The 25,379-nt window shown below is 45.4% G+C and overlaps 1 protein-coding gene across 4 annotated transcripts in view; it reads left to right on the top strand.

Annotated features, from left to right (window-relative positions):
- LOC143808449 (vesicle-associated membrane protein 1-like) overlaps nucleotides 1-25,379 on the top strand; it is a 45,380-nt gene that overhangs the window by 15,012 nt on the left and 4,989 nt on the right. For 3 of the 4 annotated variants that reach the window (XM_077291132.1, XM_077291133.1, XM_077291134.1), the window contains 2 exons: nucleotides 3,917-3,986; nucleotides 15,050-15,208. In XM_077291132.1, coding sequence (XP_077147247.1) covers nucleotides 3,917-3,986; nucleotides 15,050-15,208 — 229 coding nt within the window. Of the gene's footprint in view, nucleotides 1-3,916; nucleotides 3,987-15,049; nucleotides 15,209-19,809; nucleotides 19,918-25,379 lie in introns of all 4 variants that reach the window. The other variant, XR_013221955.1, reaches the window with a different exon arrangement.

Here is a 25,379-nt window from a genome sequence, read left to right as displayed (position 1 = left end):
TTGGCTAAAATTATTTATCTGGGTAAAATGTTTTTTTTTTTTTATTTACAAGGCTCTACGTTATAAACTTTTGTGAAGCACTTGTGGGTTCAAGGTGCTCAATAAACATCTAGATAAGTTCCAAAAGGGGGTCTACTTTCCAAAATGGTGTCACTTATTCGGCGTTTCCACTGTTTAGGCACATCAGGGGCTCTCTAAACGCAACATGGCAACTGCTAATTATGCCAGCCAATTTTACATTCAAAAAGTCTCCTTCCCTTCTGAGCCCTGCCGTGTGCCCAAACAGTAGATTTCCCCCATATATGGGGTATCGGCATGCCCAGGATAAATTGCACAACAAATTGTATGGTCCATTTTTTTCCTGTTATCTTTGCGAAAGTAAAGAAAAAGTTAGGTCTAAAGGAAAATTTTTGTGAAAGAAAAGTAAATGTTTATTTTTTTCCTTCCACATTACAAAAATTCCTGTGAAGCACCTTAAGGGTTAATAAACATCTTGAATGTGGTTTTGAGTACCTTGAGGGGTGCAGTTTTTTGTCATATAGGCCCCTAAAAGTCACTTCAAGTGCGAGGTGGTCCCTAAAAAAAAAAATGGTTTTGCAAATTTTGTTGGAAAAATGAGAAATAGCTGGTCAACTTTGAACCCTTATAATTTCCTAACAAAAAAAATGTTTCCAAAATTGTCCTGCTGTAAAGTAGACATGTGGGAAATGTTATCTATCAACTATTTTGTGTGATATGACTCTCTGATTTAAAGGCATAAAAATTAAAATTTTGAAAATTGCAATATTTTCAAAATTTTCGCCAAATTTCAGTTTTTTTTCACAAATAAACGCAAGTCATATCAAAGAAATTTTACCACTATCATGAAGTACAATATGTCACGAGAAAACAATCTCAGAATCAGTGGGATCCATTGAAGCGTTCCAGAGTTATTACCTCATAAAGGGACAGTGGTCAGAATTGTAAAAATTGGCTTGGTCAGGAAGGTGAAAACAGGCTTGGGGGTGAAAGGGTTAACTAAAAAAAAGTATAACTATTACAGAACTGTGCAAATGTTTGACACAGGAGTGAGTGAAAAAATGCTGCAAAATAAGAATGCTTTAAAAAAAATCAAAGTGTTAAATGGAATCTGTCAGCAGATTTGTGCTATTTGCTATTTGCAGCATGTTGTAGGGGCTGAGACACTGATTTCAGGGTTGTATCACTTATTAGGTTGTGTGCTGATGTTTAAATACAATTAAGGTTTATGAACAGGAGATTATACTACAGCTCCCGTGCTTCTTAGTCCAACTCCGGCCCAGCACTGATTAGCAGCTCACTGTCTATAGACAATTTACACAGGAAGCCGTGGGCAGTCAGCATTCTGAGCTCTGCTACATGCTGCATCTAAAAACTCTATGTCACAATTGCTGCACCAAGTAAACTAAGAGATACATCACTGCAATCAGAGTCTCTTTTCCTACATTATGCTCCTCTCCGATGCGGTAGCAAAAACCTGGTGACAGATTTCCTTTACTTGCTTACTTTTTATTAATTAACAAAATGCAAAGTAAATGAACAAAATAAAAATCTTAATGCAAATCAATATTTGGTGTGATCACTCTTTGCCTTCAAAACAACATTAATTCTTTTAGGTAAATGTGCACACGGTTTAATAATGCATAATTAAACATTATGACCCTTTAATGTCCAAAATTGTTTATTGATTAAAGGGCCACTGTCACCCCTCCAGCCGTTATAAACTAAAAGAGCCACCTTGTGCAGCAGCAATGTTGCATTCTAACAAGGTGGCTCTTTTAGTTTTTGGTGCATTTATTCCCAAAATAAAGCGTTTTATAACTTCTCCAAAATACCTGTCTTTAGCCAGGGAGGCGGGTCCTCGCCCCCCTGCTTGAAACGCCACACTGCCGTCACTCAAATCTTCAGGGGCGCCGCCCCCTCCTCGCTGTTTTCGCATGAAATCCGGCGCCTGCGCTGTGTTGTACTGTCTGGTGCAGGCGCAGAGAGCTCTGGCCGTCTGACGTCACAGCCAGGCTTGTAGACTGCACCTGTGCAGGCATTGCGGCCACCCACCTTGGGAATCCCAGCCCCGCACTGTGTTATGCATTATGCAGAGTGCGGGGCTGGGATTCATAGGCAGGGCGGCCGCACAGGCGCAGTCTGCAAGCCTGGCTGTGACGTCAGACGGCCAGAGCGCCTGCACCAGACAGTACAACACAGCGCAGGCGCCGGATTTCATGCGAAAACAGCGAGGAGGGGGCGGCGCCCGGCGCCCCTGAAGATTTGAGTGACGGCAGTGTGGCGTTTCAAGCAGGGGGGTGAGGACCCGCCTCCCTGGCTAAAGACAGGTATTTTGGAGAAGTTATAAAACGCTTTATTTTGGGAATAAATGCACCAAAAACTAAAAGAGCCACCTTGTTAGAATGCAGCATTACTGCTGCACAAGGTGGCTCTTTTAGTTTATAACGGCTGGAGGGGGAGACAGTGGCCCTTTAATATCTTCACAGCAGTCAGATCCGCTGCATAGCTGCCACTAGAGGGAGCTTTCTTCATACAGAGTTGTTAATGAGTTCAAGGTACATCAGTAGGCAGTAGTGCCCTCTAGAGGTGGGTGCAGGTAGAAATCATATTATCCTTGAAATCCATTTCTGCGTAGAGCAGGGGTCTCAAACTGTATTCCTCGAGGGTCTCAGACCATGCGTGTTTTCAAGATTTCTATCGCATTGACCAAGGTGCTGGAATCATTCTGTGCAGGTGATTAAATTCTCACCTGTGCAATACAAGGAAATCCTGAAAACATGACCTGTTTGCGGCCCTTGAGGAATGCAGTTTGACACCTCTGGCGTAGAGGATGTTTAACTCTGTTTAAGAAAAATAGAGCTATGTTCACAATAAAGATAAATAAATTAGTGAGCACAGCATTTTGAACCTGCTAAGATTTATATTAGTGTTCAATACATATTACCCCCACAGACAGTAACTGGAGAGAATTCTGATTATCTTTGTTCTACATTGGTAGAGTAAGAGGCTCTCAGGTTGTTTTCCGTTATAAATCCTATATTGACATACGTTCCCCCACCCCGCATTATGTAGTAATATCCCCCATCCTGGGCCCCTTCCTGGAATACAGCCGGAATAATAGGTACTGGATACACATCACCAAGTAAATATACTTCTAAATGTGCTAATGACATGAAATTCTAACAAGACGTTGGTAACAACAACCCATCCAATCCACAGAGCCAAAGGGTGTGCAACCAAGTATTAATTTGAGGGCAACAACAATTTTGTCTGTCCAATTTTTAAGGTTTTGTGTAAAATTATGTCCAATTTGCCTTTTTCAGATTTCTTTTGGGGTTGTTCCAATAAACACAAAGGAAATAAATGTGTATAACAAATGTGTAATTGCAATAATTTTATTGGCAAAATACTTCATTTTTTTTTTTAGAACTTAGGTGTGAAATGACCTCTAAATATGTTTTTGACTAATACTTAAAGGGGTTCTTCATAATATTTTTTTTATTGCCCAGTTGGCATGAACCGCTGAACCCAATAATTGGTTACAGTGGTCACATGCATTGTAACGTATCTGCTGCAGTCTGTCAGAAATGACCGGACAGCAACAGAGAAGCAGCTCGAGTGGGGAAGGTGAGTATAGCTGAGGTAATTTTCAACACCTGCAACTCTATGCACAAAAAAGTGAGAAATTCCATTAATTTCCAATAGTTCTAGAAGGCATTTTACCAGCCTTTACTAATGGATAGTTAGTTCTGCAACCGATGGTATTACAATAGTCACAAAAACTCTTGTATCCTCACTGAGTATGACAAATAAAAATGCAGCTGCACTCTCCTTCCATTATGTGATTATTAGTTTCAAAATTAATAGTAATATATTTCCTTATATCATGTTTTAGGTCTGGTCCAGGTGGCATGCCCCAAACTAGCAATCGCAGACTCCTCCAGACACAGGCCCAAGTCAATGAGGTAAGTCCTAATCATCTGTTTGCAAAGTAAGGCCCCTTTCACACGTCAGTGTCTCCGGTACGGTACGTGTGGTGACAGTTTTCTCACGTACCAGAGACACTGACACACGTAGACCCATTCAAATGAATGGGTCTGTGCACGTCAGGGTGTTTTCACAGACCGTGTCTCCGTGTGCAAAACATGCAGATGTGTCTGTTTTCATCCGGACACACGGGCCTCAAAACGTGTCACACACGTGCACACGGAGAACAGTGCACACTGTACTCTGTGTGCACGGACGGCCACCGGGGACATAGTGCTACTGTAAGCCGCTGTTCCCCAGCAGCTGGTGCTGAACGCGGCTTTCATCCATACTCCCCTGCTCTGCTGGCGAGCAGGGGAGAATGAATGAATGAAAAACCCGACGTGGGGCCCCCCTATGTTTTTAAACCAACCTGGCAAAACTCACAGGTGCGGGCTGCTATTCTCAGGCTGGTAAGGGGCCATGGATATGGGCCCCTAGCCTAAAAACAGCAGCCAACAGCTGCCCAGAAAAAGCGCATCTATTAGCTGCACCAATTCTAGAGCTTTGCCCGATTCTTCCCACTTGCCCTGTAGCGGTGGAAAGTGGGGTAATGGGGGGTTAATGTCACCTTCCTATTGTAAGGTGACATTAAGCCCGGCTTAGTAATGGAGAGGTGTCAATAAGACACCTCTCCATTACTAATCCTAGAGTGTGTAAAGGGTTAAATAAACACCACACAGTAAGAATAAAGTATTTTAATGAAATCTTACACCACACAGTTTTGCCATCTTTATTATACTGCTAATCCATGCGACGCCCTCGATCTCTTGTAAAAAAATAAAAATAACAAACCAACAATATACCTATACCTGTCCGGCGTTCAGTACCACGCCGGAATCCATCTCTGGCGAATGTACAGATTACAACCGGAGAGGTGCTAAGATGCGATAGCTCCGGCTGTAAACCACTGGGGAATGAATGAGAAGCAGCGGGCACAGGCTCAGTAACTAGCGGAGATGTCACTGAGTCTGTACTTGCTGCCGGCATGAACTCCTGTGACCTCAGGACCATGGGAGAATGCAAGTGATGAGACTTTATTCTGGCTGTGTCTTTATTTAACATGTAACAACTATAGGATTAGTAATGGATAGGTGTCTTATTGACGCCTCTCCATTACTAAGCAGTGGGCTTAATGTCACCTTACAATACAAAGGTGACATCAACCCCACAACTATTACCCCACTTGCCACCGCTACAGGGCAAGTGGGAAGAGTGAGGCTAAGTGCTGGAATTGGCACATCTTAGAGATGCACCTTTTCTGGGGTGGCTGAGTGCTGATGTTTTTAGCCAGGGGGGCAATATCCATCACCCCTTCTTAGGCTATTAATATCAGCCCACAGCTGTCTTCATAGCCTTTGCAGGTTATTAATAATGGGGGGATCCCACATAATTTTTTTTGGGGGGTCCCCCATTTTAATAGCCAGTAAAGGCTAAGTATATAGCTGTGAGCTGATATTAATAGCCTTAGAAGCTCCATGGGTATTACCCCCTTCCCAGGCTATAAACATCTGCCCCCAGTCGTTTGCTTTCCCTCTGCTGGTTGCAAAAATTGCGCTGGAGCCCTTCACATTTTTTTCCGTAAAATAATTTTATTAATTAAATACATGTACAGTAATTTGCCCACACACTCTACTAATTGTATTTGTCACTGACATCTATATATCTACCTATCCTATTTGTATTTACTGTATGTAATCCATCTCTTTTATTCTGTCGGCTCCTGCAGTGAATTTACAGAACCCGACAGATATATTACCGGCTTTTCTTCTATCTATCTCTCTATGCAATATAAATACATATATATATATATATACTCTGCTCAAAAAATAAAGGGAACACTAAAATCTTTATTCATTATATAGTGGAATGCGTTGAGAACAGTAAAACCTAAAAATGATCAATGTAAATCACAACTAATATCCCATGGAGGTCTGGAGTTAGAATGATGCTCAAAATCAAAGTGGAAAATCAAATTGCAGGCTGATCCAACTTCAGTGGAAATGCCTCAAGACAAGGAAATGATGCTCAGTAGTGTGTGTGGCCTCTACATGCCTGTGTGACCTCCCTACAATGCCTGGGCATGCTCCTGATGAGGCAGAAGATGGTCTCCTGAGGGATCTCCTCCCAGACCTGAACTAAAGCATCCGCCAACTCCTGGACAGTCTGTGGTGCAACATGACATTGGTGGATGGTGCGAGACATGATGTTCCAGATGTGTTCAATCGGATTCAGGTCTGGGGAACGGGCGGGCCAGTCCATAGCTTCAATGCCTTCATCTTGCAGAAACTGCTGACACACTCCAGCCACATGAGGTCTGGCATTGTCCTGCATTAGGAGGAACCCAGGGCCAACCGCACCAGCATATGGTCTCACAAGGGGTCTGAGGATCTCATCTCGGTACCTAATGGCAGTCAGGCTACCTCTGGCGAGCATAAAGGAAAAAAAAAAATGTTCCAGCTCTTCTTGATAAAAAACTTGACTTTATTTGATGCGTTTAAAATACAAACAGCCCCTTGGACAACGCACAGGAGGACATGAGCTACGCGTTTCGATCGCTGCCGCAATCTTTACCAAAGCTACACAAAACTGTGTGAGAAAACATTAAAAACGACCCAACACCAATCAAATGTCAGATTTCCACCACATGATCAAAGGTCCTTGTACCAAAAGTGCATAAATTCGAACATATATAAAAACACACATGTACAGTACAGACCAAAAGTTTGGACACACCTTCTCATTTAAAGATTTTTCTGTATTTTCATGACTATGAAAATTTCACATTCACGCTGAAGGCATCAAAACTATGAATTATCACATGTGGAATTATATAATTAAAAAAATGTATGAAACAACTGAAATTATGTCTTATATTCTAGGTTCTTCAAAGTAGCCACCTTTTGCTTTGATGACTGCTTTGCACACTCTTGGCATTCTCTTGATGAGCTTCAAGAGGTAGTCACCGGGAATGGTCTTCCAACAATCTTGAAGGAGTTCCCAGAGATGCTTAGCACTTGTTGGCCCTTTTGCCTTCACTCTGCGGTCCAGCTCATCCCAAACCATCTCGATTGAGTTCAGGTCTGGTGACTGTGGAGGCCAGGTTATCTGGTGTAGCACCCCGTCACTCTCGTTCTTGGTCAAATAGCCCTTACACAGCCTGGAGGTGTGTTTGGGGTCATTATCCTGTAGAAAAATAAATGATGGTCCAAATAAACGCAAACCGGATGGAATAGCATGCTGCTGCAAGATGCTATGGTAGCCATGCTGGTTCAGTATGCCTTCAATTTTGAATAAATCCCCAACAGTGTCACCAGCAAAGCACCCCCACACCATCACACCTCCTCCTCCATGCTTCATGATGGGAACCAGGCATGTAGAGTCCATCCGTTCACCTTTTCTGCGTCGCACAAAGACACGGTGGTTGGAACCAAAGATCTCAAATTTGGACTCATCAGACCAAAGCACAGATTTCCACTGGTCTAATGTCCATTCCTTGTGTTCTTTAGCCCAAACAAGTCTCTTCTGCTTGTTGCCTGTCCTTAGCAGTGGTTTCCTAGCAGCTATTTTACCATGAAGGCCTGCTGCACTAAGTCTCCTTTTATCAGTTGTTGTAGAGATGCGTCTGCTGCTAGAACTCTGTGTGGCATTGACCTGGTCTCTAATCTGAGCTGCTGTTAACCTGCGATTTTGGAGGCTGGTGACTCGGATAAACTTATCCTCAGAAGGAGAGGTGACTCTTGGTCTTCCTTTCCTGGGGCGGTCCTCATGTGATGATGGTTTTTGCCACTGCACTTGGGGACGCTTTCAAAGTTTTCCCAATTTTTCGGACTGACTGACCTTCAATTCTTAAAGTCATGATGGCCACTCGTTTTTCTTTACTTAGCTGCTTTTTTCTTGCCATAATACAAATTCTAACAGTCTATTCAGTAGGACTATCAGCTGTGTATCCACCAGACTTCTGCACAACACAACTGATGGTCCCAACCCCATTTATAAGGCAAGAAATCCCACTTATTAAACCTGACAGGGCACACCTGTCAAGTGAAAACCATTCCCGGTGACTACTTCTTGAAGCTCATCAAGAGAATGCCAAGAGTGTGCAAAGCAGTCATCAAAGCAAAAGGTGGCTACTTTGAAGAACCTAGAATATAAGACATAATTTCAGTTGTTTCACACTTTTTTGTTAAGTATATAATTCCACATGTGTTAATTCATAGTTTTGATGCCTTCAGTGTGAATGTACAATTTTCATAGTCATGAAAATACAGAAAAATCTTTAAATGAGAAGGTTTGTCCAAACACAGGATTAGGCCGGTTTCACACGTTAGTGGCTCCGGTACGTGAGGTGACAGTTTCCTCACGTACCGGAGCCACTGACACGCATAGACACATTGAAATCAATGCATCTGTGCAGATGTCATTGATTTTTTGCGGACTGTGTCTCCGTGTGCCAAACACGGAGACATGTCAGTGTTCGTGGGAGCGCACGTATTACACGGACCCATTAAAGTCAATGGGTCCGTGTAAAACACGTAACGCACACGGATGTTTTCCGTGTGCCGTGCTGGAGACAGCGCTTACAGTAAGCGCTGTCCCCCCAGCATGGTGCTGAAGCCACCATTCATCCGTTCTCTCCAGCGCTCGCTGGGGAGAAGGGATGAAAAATACTTTTTTTTTTGTTTTTATGTGTTTAAGATAAACTTTAGGGCATCCTCCCCCCTCCCACCCCCTGTGCGCCCGGCCGCCGGCATTAAAATACTCACCCGCCTCCCTCGACGCTTGCTCTCCGCCCTGCAGCTTCTCCTGTATGAGCGGTCACGTGGTGCCGCCCATTACAGTGATGAATATGCGGCTCCGCCCCTATGGGAGGTGGAGCCGCATATTCATAAACTGTAATGGGCGGCACCACGTGACCGCTCAGTGCAGGAGAAGCTGCGGGGCGGAGAGCAAGCGTCGAGGGAGGCGGGTGAGTATTTTAATGCCGGCGGCCGGGCGCACAGGGGGTGGGAGGGGGGAGGATGCCCTAAAGTTTATTTTAAACACATAAAAACAAAAAAAAAAGGATTTTTCATCCCTTCTCCCCAGCGACCGCTGGAGAGAACGGATGAATGGCGGCTTCAGCACCATGCTGGGGGGACAGCGCTTACTGCAGCGCTGTCTCTCCTGCACGGTCTGTGTGGTACCCAGGCGGCACACGGCTGCCGCACGTGTGCCACACGGATGGCCTACGTGAGCTCACGGACACACGGACACAGATAACTCCGGTACCGATTTTTTCCAGTACCGGAATTATCTGGACGTGTGGGACAGGCCTTAGAACGAGTTAAAAATCCTTTGCGGGGTGGGGACATCAGGAGAAATTTACTTACCCGTGAAGCATTGTGGATCTTCAATTTGGGAACTAGATTTCTGGATGGGTTAAAGAAAAAGAAGGAGATCATGTTTCATTACTAATAATCAAGGCATAATATATCTATTTTTATTGTTTCTTGGTATTTTTTATATGTGTAAATAACTATTTTGTAGCGATATACAGTACAGACCAAAAGTGTGGACACACCTTCTCATTTAAAGATTGGTCAAACAGTGCACTGGTCATAAGGCCAGCACTGCAACCAATTTTAGATCTGATTTCTGGTCACTGGTCATGCGATGTAATCTGTAACCACTAGATGGCAACAAAGTCCTAATCTGTCATGGTGATGCACTGGAATGAGCACAAATAATAACACAGGCAGGTTCTAGTCTTATTTCCCTGCAGCTGCTGCTAGAGAGGTGCTTCTATATGTTCACCCAGGACTGGACATACTATTGGTGCAAGAGGTAAAGGGGCATCATCTGCCATCTCCAAATCAGGTGGAAGTGTGATGAGCTGTAAAGGGCCCATAACCTGTTTTTGCACAGGGACCCTTTACTGTCTGTGTTCACCCATAACTTTTAACAAGGCATTTCTACATTAATGCAGAGGTACTATAGAAACTTTTGGCCCTAGAGAGAACCTTATAATGCCCTATTATTTACTAAGAGGACCATTCACCAAATGTTTCATGTTGAACTGGACATACGATGTAATAGTGGCTGCACAGCGGGAAAAAAAAAAATATTTTATTTTAATTTCACCTCTCCGCTGCAGAGATATTAGCAATTAAACTACTCTGCACCTAATGAGTTAATTTTAGTAAAGCTAAGTGGGTGTTATCAGACAGTTTTCACTGGGGGCGTGAACTTCTTCTCCCTCTATGATTGGAAGTGGGTGTCATCAGATAGCAACTCATACATGGAGAAGACATGTGCTCCGCCTAGTGAAAACTGTCTGGTAACGCCCACTGGGGCTTTACTAAAGTTAACTCACCAGGTGCCGAATCTGATCAGAGTGAGACTGGAATAATCGGACCGTTTTGCTTGTATGGAGAATATGCAATCGTGTGACCCGTATCTGACTGAGGGACCTGTGAAAAGCAAATGTAGTATCTCTGCACCTGCACATCTGTGGGAATGCACTAGATGTCACTGCATGCTGATACTTCTAGTTCTCCAGCCATCAGATCACATATTTCCACCTCTTTGTAGTAGTAGCTTTTATGAGAGTCCAAGTTTGAAACATTATAAAACTGCTCAATTGATAGCTGTATCTCATATTTTGCTGATGCCCTCAATATCCAGCACTTGCACCTTTGAAGTCCGGTGCTGATCGTATCTTTACCAGATTTACCCATATACAAAATCTGAAATCTGGCAATAGGACTTTTTTTTACATTCTGTAGTAAAAATGAGAGAATGTGAGGTTATGGTCCGATTACTAAAGGTTCCAATACTTATTTTGCCCAGTGCTTCTGCCATGACAAGCTCCCCGCGCTGTGAATGTCACAACTAGAAATCATCTGTCCAGCTCCAGATGCCTCTGGGCCAGCTGCATTGTCGTCACTGTCACGGCGTGACTCGGTTGTCAGGCAGACCTTCATGTGTTCCATTAGTAGCTTCAAAGAAATAATTTAGGTCAACTCCAGCGCGTTTTTGGTTGTCGCTGCACTGTTTCTGCAGCCAGTTATTTTCTTTGCTCTTGCAGCCCCTGCCTGACACAGAATACTACATTGTATTGATGCCTCCCGGCCCCCTGACTGCATCCTCATAACTCCCATTCATTCATGTCTGTGGAGCACAATAGGTGACAAACGAATTCTGTGCCTCCGGACCAGACACATTAGCGTTTTATGACCTAAATCAACCTGTCGTCCGCTGATTATAGAGGAAAAGCTCAAATATTGCCTGAAATAATGCCCATATAATGGATCATGGTAATTACTTTATTTACCAATTTTACCTTGATGTCTGAAAACAATTCTGCTATGAAAATTCCCTAATCCATATGAAAATCTGATTAAATCTGTTCATAAATTCTACCTCTTTCCATCATTTGCACATAGAATCATAGAATGATAGAGTTGGAAGGGGCCTCCTGGGTCATCTGGTCCAACCCCCTACTCAAAGCCAGTAATAATATCATTTATTAAAGGTAAATCAAAGGTTATTATTTCAAAAATCCCCCAAAAAACTATCCAGATAAAATAACGTTTTATATTCCCCAGTATTCTACCTTCCATTGAATAGAGTAAATATAGGTTAACCACGATAATGGCAATGGCTGCATGAGGTTCTTCATCCATCAGCCAATAGTCTGCACTGATCAGCAGTGACTCCTTCCAGCAATGAGAACAGCTTGGTAGCCTGGGATTAGTGGTGCATTACCAGGCTGCCGGACCTGCGCTCACCGCTCTCTCCCCTGGTGCTCTCTCACCTCCACTGCCCAGCACCTTCTGTCACCGCTTGCCGCAGAACACTGTGAGCGGTGATGGGGAACATTGTAGCTCAGAACACCGCTTTGAACCACGACAAAATGGCTCCAGCTTCCCCCAGAGCTGTGAACTGAACAGGGGGCATGCCCAGGTCACAACTGGAGGCAGCCACAATGTAGGAGATGTAGTCAGACACCGACCGTCGTCTCCTATGCCCAGAGGCTGTTGTATTTGCAGTGTGTAATACCAGCAAATAAAAAAGGCATCCCTCAGTGGCTGCAGAAAAAAATATATAAATTGATGTTAAAACAGTATATTTAATTGTGTATTAAAAAAAATTGATTACATAATTATTAATACAGAAATAAAAATCGAGACACATTCCTGTAACAGAGGTCAAACTGGGATATCTAGATGACTGGTTAGTATCTACAAAAAAAAAATAAAATGAACAAATGTTACAAGACAGAAGAGGGGTCTACAGGATCATGGTGCAACAAAAGGAAGCAAAGATGTGTCTTTCACCTTACCAGTATTATTATTTATTCTTCACCATTAATTCCACAGCGCTTTACAGACATCACTGTCCCCAATGGGGCTCACCATCTAAATTCCCTATCAGTATGTCTTTGGAGTATTGGAGGAATCCAGAGAACTCGGAGGAAATCCACACAAACACAGGGAGAACATACATGACCCTTGTAGAAGTTGTCTTTGGTGGGACTCAAACCCAGGACCCAAAGCAACAGTGCTAACCACTGAGCCACAGGTCTGCCGGTCACAAGATGTTAAGGTGTGAAGGGCTTTTTATTTATACAGTACAGACCAAAAGTTTGGACACATCAAAAAGAATGCCAAGAGTGTGCAAAGCAGTCATCAAAGCAAAAGGTGGCTACTTTGAAGAACCTAGAATATAAGACATATTTTCAGTTGTTTCACACTTTTTTGTTAAGTATATAATTCCACATGTGTTAATTCATAGTTTTGATGCCTTCAGTGTGAATGTACAATTTTCATAGTCATGAAAATACAGAAAAATCAGTAAATGAGAAGGTGTGTCCAAACTTTTGGTCTGTACTGTATGTATTTATATATAAGGTAGGAAGCTTGCGCTACAGTCCGCCTGACTTCATTTTATGTGTAATAAGATAATGAATTCATACTTAGAGATAGGCGAACCCTTACAGAAATGTTTGGCGTTCGTACCGAACAGCCACTGTTCGGGCCTGAATGCTGAACACGGACTTTATGTCTGGTTCAGTATTCGGGTAAGTCTGTGGTTGCGCAGGAATGTGAGAGAGATTTTTTCTTAGCAGTTCGAGAATCCATTATTTTCAATGGGATTTGGGTTTGGGTGGAAATTTGGGTACTGTTCTGGTACCAGAACCTAATTTTCTAAAAAGTTTGGGTCAGGTATCAGAACTCAAACTTCCCCCACTCCACTCATGCCTATCGAATCATAATGCCACGTTGTTCTGGTTCTTCATATAGTCTTCTGGTCTTTTACATAGAAGGAGGTGCAGAGTGTGGGTGTAATACAGCAGAATTTGGAAATGTTCTTGCTTATCTTTTCAAAAACCAAATCAAAACGATCTATATGAAAATGTGTTATTTTCAGGATACTATTCAGGATGTATGGCAATGATCTGGTAAACTTCGTATACAGTAAAGGTGCTACACTTATTTTTTAGACTTAGGTCAACACATGTGCAGCAATAACAGAGCATAAAAGAACTGAGGTCACCAGAGACACAAGTACATTTTGCATGACCTAAACATATTCTATGCAACACATACAGTATATAAACTAAGGAGTTCTAATATGAAAACTATGAACGCATTACAGTATCTTATTGCAAGCCAGTACTTTGTTGCCACCAGGAATGTCATATATAGAACTGTTTGTGTTGAATATTCAAGTGTATGAATACAATTCATGTAGAGATCTGCTAGATTTACTGTGCCTCAGGCAGGACCGTAAAAGAGAATAAGGCACCATGTCCATCAAAGTTTTATGTGGCAGATTAGATCTGAAACACATTGAGTGATCCTGCACTTGATGGGCCAGTGACTCACTAGAGGATTGGGTTGACGTGTTGAATGTACCCTTAGTTCGGTACTCCAAGTGAGCAAGGCACAGTAACTTTCATGGACTTGTTAAGGTTCAACTGAAATAGACATTAATTTGCCATGACCAAAGGAGCATAGTCTCCAGATGAAGGAACAATTTGGGCCCTTACACACAAAGGAGGCAAAGAGCTTGGCGGTTAGACTTCTGAGTTGAGGGACAAAGCTTGGTGGCCTCCAGAAACCGGAACAATCTCTTGGCACAATCCCTGATGTTACAGGGCTTTGCACGCTGACTCAGTCACTCTCTTAAACGAGAGCATCTTGGCTTATACCTGTCCACAATACAGACTACAGTTTAGAAGTTGGTCATAGACACTTGTAATATCAAGGGTTCACTTTAGACCAGTTAGACCAATAATAACAAAAGCCTAGAGCAGACTCCAAGCATTGGCAGTTGTCCAAAAACTGCTCTCAGTGTTGCTACTCTTCTCAGAAGGCCCAACCAGCCATGGTACTTCTCACTGTGACTAACTCAGGACAGGTGCACCATGGGTGTTTAATACTCTTGAAAAAAGAATAAAAATATCAACTCACCAAAATGTGTCAGGAAATGACTTTGGATTCAGAGTATATCCAATGCACACAGACGTCATGTAAGGACCCAGGCAGACATTAACTGAAATACATCTCATAACCATATGCACAACGAAATATGGCAGACATGGCGTTACTAAGCTTAACAGAACATAGCAAGGCAATGAGCGGCCATTAGGTCAGTGGTGGTCCATGGCTTAAGGATTATGTCTAAAGGTCCCAATAGGAGGCTGGAGAAAAGAAAACACTTCAGGCAGTAGGACCCACCGCAGGGGCCAGTGAGTTATGGGGATGCTCTCTATAATGAATAGTTCTTGTATTCAGTGCAGTTCTTGTAGCCCAGTATCTGAGGTTGCCTCCACAAAGCAGCAGGGTTGTGACCATGTGTTATGGTGACTGCTGACATATGGCACACACAACAAACATGAACTCCGGGGGTCACACACTTCTTGTTATGCTGATTTGTCTCTTGCACCACATTAACTTCCTTTGCATACTGATAATTCTTGCCATGTCTGTGTTTTTGTTGATGGTGGTGGCAGGTGGTGGACATCATGCGTGTTAATGTAGACAAGGTCCTGGACAGAGATCAGAAGCTGTCGGAGCTGGACGACAGGGCCGATGCCTTGCAGGCAGGGGCTTCCCAGTTTGAGACCAGTGCAGCTAAGCTGAAGAGGAAATACTGGTGGAAGAACTGTAAGGTGAGCGCCACCGCTTCCACTTCTACTGGTGCCTGTAATAAACAGTTTATATTCAATGGTTTTAAAAGGGTTTCTACAGAAATGAGTGCCCACCTACAATATGCCACAGTCATTATAAAGATTCTAGAATGCGGGAGGTAAGAGGAAAAGGGGGATTGTCCATCAACATCGCCCTGTGTGACTGACTGCCAGTCTACTGACTTCAATGCAACCGGCTCATACAGTACTCCTTATCCATAGTACGGCATTATAGCCTGGACAGTAAATTGGTGCATTCTCTTATGACACACACACTTATTTTTTCTTACATTTTTGCTGTTTTTTTTACTTTTCGTTTCATCATCTATATTGAAAAATCTCCAAATCAGTCGGGCTACTGCCACTAATAGACTTGTTGGGGTCTACAACTTCAGGCTTGAGCAGACAGCAGATTGTGTTGGGTTACCTAACTATTACATTTTGCTGGTACTTGTAGTAATTCCTCTAGCCTGTATTATATGACCTCTCTGTATTGTTTTCTGTCAGTTCTTTCCTGTAATCCTCCATGCTGTGGTGATAATGGATTCTGTAGGCCCCAAGTAAAACAATACAAAAAACTGACATGGTCTGTTTTTCAGAGATTACTTTTCAGTAGTAATCTTGTTATCATCTGGGGGGGGCTACTGGGGGGGCAGAGGGGGCCATCGCCCTGGGCCCTGTCACATGAAGGGGCCCACTGGGAGCCGGCACTGCCACTTGCGTGATGAGGCACAATCCAGCACAGGAGGAGAGCAGTAAAATGCCTGCTCCCCTGCCTGACGGAGATTCTGCACGCTGGCAGCACAGTGGCCAGTTGCAAATCTCCCTCCTGCACTGTATTGTGCTGACCGACCTCCTCCCAGGCCAGAGGTGTCAAACTGCATTCCTCGAGGGCCGCAAACAGGTCATGTTTTCAGGATTGCCTTAGCATTCCACAAGGTGCTGGAATCATTCTGTGCAGGTGATTAAATTATCACCTGTGCAATACAAGGAAATCCTAAAAACATGACCTGTTGGCGGCCCTTGAGGAATGCAGTTTGACACCTCTGGCCCAGGCTGCAGGTTTCTTCCCTCTAGTGATGTGTCGTTCGCGAACGAGCCGACACAAAGAGCCGGCTCCCTGCTGTGAACGATGGGAGCCGGCACACCAGTGAGAGCCACTAAAATCCCTGAATGGCTCTCACTGGGCGTAAAATCCCGGACTTCGGGAGGCGTAACTCCGCCCACCTGAGCAAAACCCCACCCACTCTTCAATTTAATTGGCTCTCTAAGAAGTGGGCGGAGTTTCTGCGGTAGGTGGGCGGAGTTTCGGACGCATGAACAGGTACTCAATAGGGATCTAATACGATCCAAAAGGAGCCGGTTCATGAGCCGAAAGAGCCGGCTCTTTTTGGTGAGCGGAGCCATGAGAGCCGGATCACCAAAAAGAGCCGGACTGCCCATCACTACTTCCCTCCATGTGCACGCTGTGATTGGCTTAGGGCAGGCATGCTGGGTCCTAGTGCCCACCTGCATTTCACTCAGATACTTCCCGGTCCTGCTGCAAACGTCATTGGTAAGTGGGGTCCTGGGGATAAAATGCATTAAATTGATAGGCATGTCAGTCACTGGGGGGTAAATGTGAGAGGATGGGGGTGTTGTTGGGGCTTAGGTGGGGGAAGGGGACAGGGCACTGGGGGGGTGAATGTGAGAAGATAAGGGTGTTGTGAGGTCTGAGGTGGGTGAGGGGCAACAACACTGAGGGGCTGATTATTATACGGTTTTGTTAAGAGACTATACGCACTCCATCACATGTAATAGTTGTTCTCTGGGAAGGGGAGGTAGGGGGCATATTATACTTATCAGCTGGGTAAGCCATGAGCTGCATCACATTTAAAGCATTACTGCAGCATTTTCTGTTATTTCACCGCTGGAGTGGCGCTTTAAGGCACACGGTGCGCATTTTGCTGCGGATCCGCAGCGTTTCTGCAGCTGCGGGTCCGCAGCAGTTTCCCATGAGTTTACAGTTCAATGTAAACCTATGGGAAACAGAAAACGCTGTGCACATGCTGCGGAAAAAAACGCACAGCAACACAGCGGTTTACAATCTGCAGCATGTCACTTCTTTGTGCAGAATCGCAGCGATTCTGCACACATAGGAATGCATTGATCCACTTACTTCCTGCATGTGGCTATGCCCACCATGCGGGTAGTAAGCAGATCATGTGCGGATGGTACCCGGGGTGGAGGAGAGGAGAGTCTCCTCCAGGCCCTGGGAACCATATTTGTGTAAAAAAAAAAAGAATTAAAATAAAAAATAATGATATACTCACCTCTCAGCGCTGCACGCGGCCGTCCAGTCGCAGGGTTGCTATGCGAGCAGGACCTGCGATGACGTCGCGGTCACATGACCGTGACGTCACGAAGGTCCTTCTCGCACAGCATCTTTGAAACCGGACCGCTACGTGCAGTGCCGAGGAGATCGGGATGTCAGAGGGTGAGTATATAACCATTTTTTAATTATTTTTAACATTACTATTGATGCAGCGTCAATAGTAGGAGTAAACCCGCAGCGGAAACCGCAAGACAAACCGCGATAAATCTGCAGGGAAAACCGCAGCGGTTTTGCCCTGCAGATTTATCAAATCCGCTGCGGGAGAACCCCAAGGGACCCTTCCTACTTGTGCACATAACCTTAGGCTATGTGCACACGTTGTGGATCCGCAGCGGATTTCCATCAGGTTTACAGTACCATGTAAACCTATGGAAGACAAAATCCGCAGTGCACATGCTGTGGAAAATACAGTGCGGAAACGCTGCGTTGTATTTTTCGCAGCATATCAATTCCGCAGGTGTAAAAACACAGGCGAAATCTGCACAAAATCCGCAGTAAATTCGCTGGGAATCCGCAGGTAAAACGCAGGTTGTTTTTACCTGCGGATTTTGCAGAATCCGAACGGAAAAGTCCGCAATGTTATCCGCAACCCTAAGAGGCGCAGTTACAGCTGCTGTGACTGAAACAGTATCGGCGCCGCTCCCTAGGCTGCAGTGAGGAATGAAGTTAATTTCCTCCTGGCATCATGACTCTCAGTGCAGGCGACGCACAGTGTCAGAACACTATTAACTATTATGCTGTGTTTTGTATAGGGGAGCTGTGGGGGCATTGTACTGTGTATAGAAAAGCTGTGGGCTCATCATACTGTGTATAGGGGAACAGTGGTGACATCATACTGTGTACAGGGAAGCTGTGGAATCATCATACTGTGTAGAGGGGAGCTGTGTGCTCATTATACTGTGTATAGGGGAGCAGTGGGGACATCATACTGTGCATAGGGAAGCTGTGGAATCATCATATTGTGTATAGGGGAGCTGTAGGGGCATTATACTGTGTATAGGAAAGCTGTGGGCCCACCATACTGTGTATAGTCAAGCTGTACTTGGAGGCTACTTAGGGGACATTATTAAATGTAAGTGGGCACTTAAACATTATTGTTATTGGGGCACTCAGAGCACTGAGACCATCAAAATTTCATATGTGGTATTATTACTTTTTAGGGACAAAATGTGGAGGGCACTAGCACAGGGCATTAGTGTTTTCTAGGGGTGAATTTTATTGTCTAGAGAGCACAAAGGAGTCATTATTACTATGTAAGGGGCTCAGTGGTGGCATTATTATGTGGGGCGGCACCATTATTGTACTACACAGCAGGTGCAGTAATAGGGACACATACGGCAGCAGCGGCTACGTGTATTGCGGTATCAGCAGAATGATTAGCTTGTGCAGGTTGGGAATAGATATGGACGGTGCTGGAAATGGGAGACGTATGATGTGTCTTTGTTGTAATCTCTGCAGACAAGTCCTGGCTGGAGAAGTTCTTACGTTGCTCTGGGCGAGATGGAAAAGATGGGAAAAGTGAACAACTCCATAAGAAAGACCATCAGCTGTAAGTCACCATCTAAAACTGTCCAGTGATCTTTTATATGGTCTGCAAGACTGGTATCTACCACTATATGGTCTCCATATAGTAATATCAGTATTCGTTTTTGTCTATAGATGTATTTTCAGTCAGAGTGCGGTCATCTGCTGATGTTCCTCTATGCTCACAATTAGGGTGCACCACATAGCTGTAGTCAGGGGTACCTGGTTAGGGGCCCACTCAGATTTTTCGCCCCCCTAAGCTAAAACCCTAGCTACGCCTCTGCATCACAGGTAAGATTACAATGAAAGGTATCATTTGCATAAAGATGTGATAGGATCCACTATTCACTATAGTTGATGGTCACAGCTCACCTCCTTCTCATCCCTGCACAATGACCTCTGCACAGGTAATAGAACATGCCCACAACATGGAAATCAATGATTCATCTCTACAGGCTTACAGGCATTCATGTGACTACTGTACAGTATACTTCTAAAGGCTGTTAACGGCAGGTCAGGCAAGATGGCTGCCACCATTACCATGTACAGAATGTGGAACAAAAAATCTATAATCAGAAAATAAAAAATATGTATTTCAATATGGAAGATTAATAGTATAGACATACTGTACAAATATGAATTAGTAGTACAAAATATAGGTGATACATTTTCTCTGCTTTTTTAGCTAATTGGCTACATAAAAAGAAGCAGAAGGTTGGAGGCTCAGTAGATGAATAATGAAGATCCGAGCCCAACAATGAAGGGTTGATGTAACAAATCTGCAGAGATATCAGTAAGCTCACAAAGAATTGTTCTTTTTCAGAAAACTTTTCCTGACATGTACTCAGCACTGGACCCAGGGGATTTAAGTAAGGCACCGGTTTTTGTTTTTAAAGCTAAGGAATAATTCACACTTTTTTTTGCATGTGAGTGCTATCCATCTCTTTCACTTGATGGCACTCGCAACTATGATAGTGACTGGGGCCGTTCACATGTTTGGGCAGCTCTCTAAAAATTTGTGGAGACATGCCCAATATTGATTTGAGGGTCTTTTTTCTTTTCTTTGTCATTTTTTCTTTGTGTGTGTGTGTGTGTGTTTGCTTCTTATTCAATAAAAACTCATGACTTTTGGATATGGGATGGACCTTACTCCTTCTTAAAACCACCATAACTACTGTAAACTTAGGTACTAAAATAAATACACAAAACACATTATTTCTCCTACGCCTCATTGGGGGACACAGACCGTGGTGTTATGCTGCTGCCACTAGGAGGCTGACACTAAAGGCCCCGTCTCACTTATCGATTTACCAACGATCACGACCAGCGATATGACCTGGCCGTGATCGTTGGTAAGTCGCTGTGTGGTCGCTGGGGAGCTGTCACACAGACCGCTCTCCCCAGCGACCAACGATCAGGGGAACGAGTTCGGCATCGTTGAAACTGTCTTCAACGATGCCGAAGTCCCCCTGCAGCACCCGGGTAACCAGGGTAAACATCGGGTTACTAAGCGCAGGGCCGCGCTTAGTAACCCGATGTTTACCCTGGTTACCAAAAAAAACAAACAGTACATACTCGCCTTTCGGTGTCCAGGTCCCTTGCCGTCTGCTTCCTGCTCTGACTGAGCCGCCGTACAGTGAGAGCAGAGCGCAGCGGTGACGTTACTGCTGTGCTCTCACTTCTCACTGTACGGCCGGGAGTCAGTGAGAGCAGGAAGCAGACGGCGAGGGACCTGACGGACATCAGAAGGCGAGTATGTACTGTTTGTTTTTTTTTACATTTACGCTGGTAACCAGGGTAAACATCGGGTTACTAAGCGCGGCCCTGCGCTTAGTAACCCGATGTTTACCCTGGTTACCAGTGAAGACATCGCTGGATCGGTGTCACACACACCGATTCAGCAATGTCAGCGGGGCCTCAACGACCAAAAAAAGGTCCAGGCCATTCCGACACGACCAGCGATCTCGCAGCAGGGGCCTGATCGCTGGTACGTGTCACACATAGCGAGATCGCTATGGAGGTCGCTGTTGCGTCACAAAACTTGTGACTCAGCAGCGATCTCGCTAGCGATCTCGCTATGTGAGACGGGGCCTTAAGTGATACAAAGAAAGTTCTCTCCTCCCCTGCAGTATACACCCTCCTGCTGGCTCTCAGCTAACCAGTTCTTGCTTAGTGTCTGTAGGAGGCACATGGGTCTGTTTCAGACCCCAACGTTTTTATTTTATTTTTTACTTTTCTGTAAATTTTTATTTTTTAATTAACGGAGTGAAGGGGGCGACGGTTCCTTTCAAGGTTCCGATTTCCCCCGAATCATCAACAGGCGAGCACGGCGAGTATACCTCCCCCGTACCTCTCCTGCGACGTGGGAAGCCATGCCTGAGCTCACTTCAGGGACGACGGTTCCTTTCATGGTCCCGATCTCCCCACACCAGCAACAGGTGACCTCATGGAGTGTCGCCTCCATGTATCCTCTCCTGGAGCCAGGCCTAATGCCGGACAACTGGCCCTGTCCACCCGAGGGCTGAACTCCGTGGATGTACAGAGGCCCCTCTCTATGGCGTCCGAGCAGCCCCCACTGTCCCACCACTGTGAAAGCGGATGGCACAAGGAGGCGAACGGTTCCTCTCCACCTCCCTAACAAAGGGATGGTCGATTGAGGTTTATCCCTGCACTGTCCACGCTGCACAGAATAGCGCTGAAACCCACATCCGCGGCGGCTCCATGCCGGGACGCGCACCGATGGTGAGTGGATCCATCTTCAGAGTGATATCCACATGCTGACAGGCAGCCTCAGCCACTTTCCTGTGGCCCACCTCTCTGAGGTAACGCTCTGGCCGGCTGCAAAAATTTAGCCCCTGGCTTCGGCTGATGTGTAGGCCGCATCCCGGAAGTCTCGCCTAGAACGCCCCGCCGGTGTCGCCCGCCGGCTACAGAAATTTAGGCCCCGGCTTGGGCCTATTCAACATCATGTTCGTGGCTCCGCCCCCCGAATTGGCGCTTCTCGCTCTCTGCGAGATTTTATCAACTCTGCAACTCCCGGTGGCCATCTTGGTCCACCCGGCCAGCTCACACTGGGACGACGTTTTTTTGCATTAAAGGGGCACATCCACTTTACATCTTCTCTCACGACCAGTATTCCCTGGTCTTAAAGGCACACGACCAGTATTCCCTGGTCTTAAAGGCACACGACTAGTAGTCCCTGGTCTTAAAGGCACATGACCAGTATTCCCTGGTCTTAAAGGCGCATGACCAGTATTCTCTGTTCTTAAAGGCGCATGACCAGTATTCTCTGGTCTTAAAGGCGTATGACCAGTATTCCCTGGTCTTAAAGGCACACGACTAGTAGTCCCTGGTCTTAAAGGCATATGACCAGTATTCCCTGGTCTTAAAGGCATATGACCAGTATTCCCTGGTCTTAAAGGCGTATGACAAGTATTCCTTGGCCTTAAAGGTGCATGTCGAATATTTTCTGGTCTTAAAGGTGCATGTCCAGTATTCTCTGTTCTTAAAGGCGCATGACCAGTATTCCCTGGTCTTAAAGGTGCATGACCAGTGTTCCCTGGTCGTAAAGGCGCATGCCCAGTATTCCCTGGTCTTAAAGGCGCATGCCCAGTATTCCCTGGTCTTAAAGGCGCATGACCAGTATTCCCTGGTCTTAAAGGCGCATGACCAGTATTCCCTGGTCTTAAAGGCGCATGACCAGTATTCCCTGGTCTTAAAGGCGCATGGCCAATATTCTCTTTTCTTAAAGGCGCATGACCAGTATTCCCTGGTCTTAAGGGCGCATGACCAGTATTCCCTGGTCTTAAGGGCGCATGACCAGTATTCCCTGGTCTTAAGGGCGCATGACCAGTATTCCCTGGTCTTAAGGGCGCATGACCAGTATTCCCTGGTCTTAAGGGCGCATGACCAGTATTCCCTGGTCTTAAGGGCGCATGACCAGTATTCCCTGGTCTTAAGGGCGCATGACCAGTATTCCCTGGTCTTAAGGGCGCATGACCAGTATTCCCTGGCCTTAAGGGCGCATAATCAATCCGAGGAGCCCTCCACCGCCAACCCCAGCTTATCCTCTAGTTCCCCTCAGTGGACTTCATCACTGACCGCAATCCATGGTTCTCTGACCAAGAGATTGAATCCCTTCATGTACCTTATGTGGCTCGGAGTGCTCGCAGGACCGTTATACATGGTCCCTATCCTACATGGGAGCCGTCAACTAGCGGGGGCCGCAAGTATTCTAGAAATGTACAGGTGTCTAGAAACATACAGGCATCTAGAAAACGGAAGCTTTCATTTCCTGCTCCCTCACCAATGATTTGATGACTACAAATCTCTGAATATGGATTGGATATTGCCTGAAATTGCCAGAGCTTCAGAGAAGAGTAACCAATCTCGTTACATTGACGAAGACTCTGGTTCTGCTCTAGACTACGCAATGTCCCTTAGAAGGAGACTAAACTCTCTCGTAGAGCATTTGCCATTCAGTTCGGATAAGCGATCCACTGGACAGAAGCCTCTACGTGTGATGCCATGCCTGGCCTGATTTTTAAGGGCGACGAGTCCTTTAAAGGGCACCGATCTCCCCACACCCCCCTCTGCATCACCACTATTTAGCGGATGATGCAAGAAGGCGGACAATTCCTCTCCACTTCCCTGTTAAGAGGTTGATGGATCGAAGGTTCCTAATTTTTATCTCTGCACCGTCAAAAGAGAGCGGCGATGGCAAGAGACTATGACCTGCCGGATGCAGCCGCACAATCTGCCACGGGGCAGATTAACCAGTATCCCTACCCGATGGGTCATCAATTACAAATACCACGGACTGTCAGATAGCAAATCTGGTTCGTTGCGGCTTCAGGTTCAGCACTCTATCCTCTCTAGCCGCCGCATGGATTGCTAGAGCAATGGTCTCCTGGCTGGAGACCTTAACTACCTTGATTCACACCAGTAACAACTGGCCAGTCAAATCTTTTGAGCGGGAGACTGACAAAGGATTGTATAAGGATTGTCCAGCACAGTCTAGATCTAAGGGATCTTGGTTCCAATAAGGGGAACGAAAAGTAAGACCGACCCTGGACCTCAAACTTCTAACAACCTTTGACATGGTCCTCCTTCTTCGGATGGAGTTCCTCCCCTCAGTCATTACTTCAACAGAACAAGGTGCAGTTTCCAGCATCCATCGACATCGGGATGCTTACCCTCGTCAAAAATTCCTTCGCCTTTCCATTCATGAACAGCATTTTCAAGTCACAACCTTGTCCTTCTGCCTTGCTTCCGCACCCAGAGTGTTCGCACGGGTCATGTTTTCTCTTGCACCCTAGAGGCGTGCTCGTCCTGCCCTGTTTGGTCAACTGTCTAGTCGCCCTTCCAGGACTACGCTGAGTCGTCTATATCACTTGCGATACCTCTCACCTGGGCTGGCAGCTACACTTCTAGAAGGATGGTAATTCTCCCTCGAGACAAGGTCATGGCCCTTCAACAGGGAGCTCGCGCAAGGAGAGTTCTGAGGACTTGATTACTCTCCCCCTCATTTCATTCGATTTGCTAGGAGAATTCTGAGGAAAAATGGTGACGACAATGGAAGTGGTTTCCTTCTCTCCGCTCGTTTTCAGCAAGTCAAACAGACTTTCAGACGATAGTCTCTGAGCCCCTTCTTCATCCAGGGCCTTTCTCCCGGTTCAATGGTTATTAGTAACTACCAATGCCAGTTTTCTTCTCCCCATCATTGCTCTGGAGATCTGAACGGTAGTCCTACAGCAGGTCCTGCCTTCTGGTGGGTCACCCTATCCGAATTCAATCGGAAAATGCCATGGCGGTGCCATACGTCAATCATCTAACAGGTTCCCACGGTCAGGCGCCATGACCGAGGTACCTCACTTTCTCTGATGGGCCGAGATCTATCATTCGGTGATCTCTGCAGTATATATCCCACGAGTAGAACTCTGGACGGCAAACAAATTCAGGAGTCGGGGTTTCGCCTCAAGTCAGTGGGAACTTCTCCCCGAGGTCTTCCATCAGATCTGCCTTCACTAGAGCTCTCCAGTTGTAGGTCGGATGACGTCCAGACTGAATCACAATGTACTTGTGTTCGTGGTTCAGCCTCGAGATCCAAGAGCCATCGCATTCCATGCTTTGGTTCGGCCGTGGTACCAGTTACCATTCCTCCCCTTCCACTACTTCCGAAAGCCTTTCGGAAGCAGAAAGGGGGGCCCTAGTGATCCTCCGAGATCCGTACTGACCACGTTAGTTTTTGTTTGC

The sequence above is a fragment of the Ranitomeya variabilis genome, chromosome 2 (assembly GCF_051348905.1).
Source record: "Ranitomeya variabilis isolate aRanVar5 chromosome 2, aRanVar5.hap1, whole genome shotgun sequence".
NCBI lineage: Eukaryota > Metazoa > Chordata > Amphibia > Anura > Dendrobatidae > Ranitomeya > Ranitomeya variabilis.
The sequence above is the reverse complement of the archived record's forward strand: the minus strand, read 5'-3'. Positions and strand labels throughout refer to the sequence as shown.